General features: G+C 32.5%; 1 protein-coding gene across 1 annotated transcript in view; it reads left to right on the top strand.

Annotated features, from left to right (window-relative positions):
• Nucleotides 1-5,725, top strand: part of LOC140754323 (uncharacterized) — a 28,957-nt gene extending 23,232 nt beyond the window's left edge. The window contains exon 2 of the mRNA XM_073089319.1: nt 5,465-5,725. Coding sequence (XP_072945420.1) covers nt 5,465-5,520 — 56 coding nt within the window. The 3' untranslated portion in view covers nt 5,521-5,725. The remainder of the gene's footprint in view (nt 1-5,464) is intronic.
• The last annotated feature ends 275 nt before the right edge of the window (nt 5,726-6,000 follow it).

Genomic DNA, 6,000 nt, shown 5'->3' on the forward strand with positions numbered 1-6,000 from the left:
ATTCAATACATACAGTCTTGATACAGGAAAAATGTAGTACAATACTACATTGTCGCACCGGTGGCAACCCTATATCAGACACCGGGTTCAGCCGAAACCTGTTTGTGTTGCCATCTCCCTCCCACCACGCTTTGTTCGTTTAATTAATTTCAGTTGCCACTCGCTCCATTTGGGTAGTTATCATACAAATTGAGCCGTCTTTAGCCAAATTGCTTTCGAATTAATTCCGCGATTGTTTTGATTAACGTTAGCGAGCCCTTTTGTAGGTTTACGGTAAGTTGTGCTTAACGGCATGGACTGATAAACGACACTTGTATACGCATAGTCTTACTCATAGCCGTATTCATAGTCGTGCTCATAGCGATACTCACAACCATACTTATACTCATAGCCATATTTATAGACATTCTCATAGCCGTACTTATAGTCATACTCATAGTCAGATTCATAGCCCTATATAAATACGCTCATGAGACTATGAGTATGAGGGCAGTGTGACTATAAAGTCATACTCATAGTCGTTTCCATAATCATAGTTATAGCCGTCTTAATGGTTATACTCATAGGCCATATTTATGGTCACATTTATGGTCACACACTCGTAGCCATAATTATTCTCATTTTCAAAGCCATGATCATTGTCTTACTTATAGCCATACTCATGGTCCCGCTCATAGAAATATTGGTAATCATAATCATTTTTATCCTCGTATATATTATCATAGCCATACTCATAGCCATTTTAATGATCACACACATAGTCGTATTGATAAGCATACTCGTAGCCATGATCATAGTCATACTCATAACCGTATTATATACGGTATACTTTTTATATATATAGTTTTTGGAGGGCATTTTCAGTGTTGCCTATTTCATTAGATCTTACACTCGGAGGCCTAATGGGCTATTTGAAAGAGATTTAATGTAGATGGACCACTTTTCTGTAACTTTTACTAATCAACATTAAAGCAACTAACTTGTAGAGTAATAGGATATAAAATGGATTGCAATCAGCCCCAATGGCCTTTACTATGGGCTCACATAAAACATCATACTCAAACTAGGATTTATTTAAACTATGTCTTTAAAATATGAACAACAAGAATCACTCTTTAAACTATAATTTAGGACGTTTGATATAGATAAGAAATAGGACAAGTTAGAGATGAATCATCTCTGAAAACTTAGTTGGAAAGCCTCGTAGCATCATAAGGTGCATGGGAATCGAATCCTGGAACAGGTTGCCATCGTAGATAAACAACAATTCAGTTCGAAGCCGAAACGCACAAGCGAACAATACAGGAAACTATGCCGAAAGAAAAAACTTGTACCCATTTTTGAACAACAATAATACTTATATCTACATAATCTATTTTACAACAGATAACCTTTTCATACCTGTTGTTGAGTTAACAACAATACCCGCTACCTGAATTTTAAATTAAATTGGAGATCCCTGGGAACTCAATTTTGAGGTTGTTTACTCTGAGTTAATATTAAGCCATATTTTATGTTTGGATTTTTTTGGATTTATTTTTTATCATTGGGTTATTGGTGCTACTGGACATGCGTTTTGTGCCAGAATGTGTTAGTTATAGTCCAGTTTGAAGGTGGTAGTTCTATCTCTGGCGGCACCACTGCCACACCTATTACTGCCTGATAACTGCAGTATTAAGCGCTGATATGTTCTGGTTTAAAGAGGATGGTAATGGAGGCACACTCTTAAGAGGAAAGGGAAAACGCTTAAATGAATTAAAAAAAAAAAAAATGGGAAAGTGTATGAGTTAGTCCTACTTTGAAAAATCTTTGTTTTCGAATGAAATAAAATAATTTATCAACTTCTTCAAGGTTTTTAATATTTAAGGTACAATATTTTATCGAAAGTCTACCAACACGCACTTGGCCAGCGCGGTGGACTATGGCCTAATCCTTCTCATTATGAGAGGAGACCCGTGCCCAGCAGTGGGACAGTAATGGGTTGTAGATGATGATGAGATGATGATTTTATCGAAAAAGCTTGGTGCGGTCTTCATGCGTATTAAATCAATTTAATATTGCAAAGAATAATCGCAATCGCAAAATCTTTCTGAGTAAGATTTGTCTCATCGACACCTATCATATAACGAATATGCGTTTGATATAATATAATATGAAGCCTTAAAATGTAAATAACCTCTTACCTTCGAAGGAATATGATTGAAATTTGTGCATATTATTCGATGTTGCAAGCAAATTGTTCTTGTGTAATTCAATATGATGCGCAAGCTTACTTTATATTGCCGCTTTTCTAGGGTTGTCAATAACCAAAAAATATTTTTGGGATTGTAGCTAGGTAAGAAAGTAAGTAGGAATGTAATTTTTAATGTTATATTTCGAGATAATAGTGTCTATATTTTTAGCTCATAGCTTCCACGTTAATAACACATAGAAAAATATAACGTTTTTATATGTCCAATCTAAGTTTGGTTTTATTTTAGTATAGTTTCATATATTTAAGTTTGATGTAAATAATCTTTTATATACGTCCTAAATAATAACTTTGAATATTTACCACCATCCACCAACATTTGTAAGTACTATAATTATAACGTAAATAAAAAAATAAAGAAGGTTTTTTTATCCGCATAAACAGGATTTTAATTAATCTTACTACAATATTCAGATAGCAATGAACACAGCTTCGAATAATTTGCTTCTATCCGGTGACATAAATTAATTTATCATTAATTAGTTAATTGCTTATTAATTATGAATCAGTTTTAATGTAAATGTATTATATGACTTGGTAGTATTTTTCAAATTTCGACTAGAAACTTGATTTGGTAACCAAAGCAGCCTAATCTTCTTGTGTATATAAAAGCGAGGTACATACTTACTGACTAATTATCGCAGAGCCTGACCTACTGATACCAAGGGGACAATTCCCAGTATATAAAGATTTTAGAACCCTCTGTGGTTCGATTCCGGTTGCACCACCGCCACAGCTATTTCTACCTAATAACAGCAGTGTTAAGCGCTGCTGTGTTCTGGTTTAAAGGGTGTGGGAGGGGAGACATACTTTTGCGAGGCGTTCCAGCTTAGTCTTCAGGGGTAACGTCGCATCTGTCGACGACCTCAGGTGGGAATCTGGTCTTGTCTGGGATTGATTGTAGATGTCCATGACCGGTAGTAGCAACTGCATGCTCGTCTGCTACTTCTATATTAAATATCACAAATTGGTAACCCTAACAGAGCTTTATGTATCTTATCAGGAATCTAAGGCCTTTGTCTTTGCGTGTCGTATGTCGCATTTGATTCGATCGTGGGTACCAATTGTGTTACCTTTCTCATGAATGCGTGATCCTGGTATAGAGATCACAGATAAAAAGAATTGAAGATGCGTGTCAATGCTTACGTAATAAATGTGAGGACAGATAGTTTCATGAACGACTTCATATAATTGTTGTATGGTGAAGTCAGTGGTTCGATGGGAGGTACCACTACCACATCTACTCGTATTTCTAGCGTAAAGTAGTTCTGCGTTTCGGTGGAAGGATGTGGATGCCAGGAAATATGAGGTGACCATCCTGGACAGACGGACCTCGAAAGTGGTCACGCATCGTTGTTGAGCTTCAGATAGAACCACTGGTTTATATGGAATTGGTCACAAATGTTTATTGCCGACAGTACCCACTTATCATCAGGTGGAATGCATTATAAAAAATAGATATTGGACCCCCTAAAATCAACCCCATTTTATACGCCCATACATAGAATAAGTCATTAAACATTAATGTTTTCGTATTTTATAATCCAAATATACTTACTTGCCTTACTTTAAAAAAATAACAACTTGGCGCCAAAAATAAAGCTTCATGTTTCATATGAGGACAATTTATATAATCGTAAATAGCATTTTTGATATTTTTGTAACCCTCATAAACTGTGTGACATTTAAATATTTTGATTTTATTACGACATTTATGAATCCTTAAGATCTTTTTATGCTGAGATTATTTAAATTTAGCGATTGTATTTTTGACGTAAAAATAAAATTATAAAGTTTTTTTTTATTTCTCACAGCAAAGGAAACAAACGGTTTGTATGACTTGTTTCAATAAAAAATGTTATGTAAAATGCCATCTTTTATATGTTTTTCTCATACAGATCATAGAGGAGTAAATAGAAATGAAGCCAATTTGGTATAAAATAAATCCTGAAACAAGTTGACAGTCATATTTTATAGAGCACGGTTAGCACTTGTTAGGCAGAAAAAGTCAAGTAGAAGCTATAGTTTTTGTACTGTAAGGTCCATTTCTTGATATAACTCTAAATTAATGACTATTTGCTGTAATGGTAAAGGAAACGTGAGGAAACTTATATGCCTGAGAGTTCTTTAAAAGTTTTTAAGATTTTGTGAAGTTTACCAATTCGCACTTATACCCTTCCCACCCTAAGAGACCCGTGCCCAGCAGTTGGATAGTATTCAATTGACGACTCCATGTAAACATAATAAAATATTCTGTCTTATTTTTTTGATATTTCAGTATACATACTAATTGAAATACAAATAAAAATACTAAATTTAAAATCAAAGCGGGAGCTGGCCGGTAATAATATTTTATTAAAAATATAACAATAAAACTTTATTGTAAGTCGAACTAATATCATAAAATCGATATTGAAAAATATCGAACCGATCGATATTTTTCACTTTGCAATTTGCTCTTCACAAGTGCAATTTGCTCTTTGCAATAAAATTTATTATAATCACTGACAAGCCCTAAAATTTTAACGATATCAAACCCTACGTTTGATTTTTGTGATTTTGTTGTTTTATGCTGATTTTGTTTTTGTTGTTGTTGTAATTTGTTTTATGACTAAGCATTTGTTTTAATAAGCACACGTGACTATTATTGCGTTCATTACATTATAGTTTTTTTTATTCTTGTCGTAGCCTTGAATTCTTTCCTTTTGCCTTACTTTATTTACTTTCTGACTGCTCTTAGATCACAACAGCTCTTATATTTTTTGCATTAATCGACAGAGTGACGATTTTATTTTTTTATTATGGAAATGATCAAAGTGATTCATTTTTTGTTTTAATTTATTGTATTATTCACTTTCTGATTACTCTTAGATCACAACAACTATTGTGCATTTTACTTTTATTTCTGATTAAAAGACTGACAATGTTTTTCTTTAAATATGGACATGATCATTGTGATTCATTTTTTTTTTGTTTTAGTTTATTTTATGATCACCTTCTGATTGTTGTTAGATCGCAATAAATCTAATAGTATTTTCATTGATCGACAGACTGAATTTTTTATTTTTTTTATTATGGAGATGATCATAGAGATTCACTTTTGTTTTAGATTTTTTTTTATATTTACTGTTTTACTTGATTATCTGTTTTCAGCCTTTGTTTTTTATTTTTGTATAAGTACCATATAGACTAATAGTATTTTTTTCTTTTCAGATTACTGGACCCTGCGAAAACACGCAGACTCCGCTTCGAGCGACAAAGAGAACTAGCTGAATGCTATTATAGAATAATATAAATTTATTTTAAATGGCGTCATCTAAATTATTAGAGCATTTATTGAATATTTAATATAATTGCTAAGGTATTGTGTTTAAGCGTAGCTAACTAGAGGTTTTAGAAATATTCTCATGTGTTATGTATGGATTTTGTATTATGTTATATATTTACTTAAACTGATGTATGACTAATGAAGGTATGTGGTAAAATTAAGATTATGAAAAAAAAACTGAAAAAGATATAAAACTTTAACAGATTATAAAATTAGATTCATGTTCGAAATTAAATTAAATTCATCCTAAAATGTTTTATATAATAATAGTCTTGCATAAGCATAATCGAGATGTCTTACTAAGCAACTACATAATTTTACATAATGATGTTTTCTTCTGTCATTTTTTGTTCAACTTTATTGTAGACTCGACATTCATTTGTCACCTTAATCACAATAATACACCATTTTGAATCGAAAT

Source organism: Epargyreus clarus, unplaced genomic scaffold, assembly GCF_041222505.1.
Source record: "Epargyreus clarus isolate Ecla_fem2 unplaced genomic scaffold, WU_Ecla_fem_2.2 ptg000029l, whole genome shotgun sequence".
Lineage (NCBI taxonomy): Eukaryota > Metazoa > Arthropoda > Insecta > Lepidoptera > Hesperiidae > Epargyreus > Epargyreus clarus.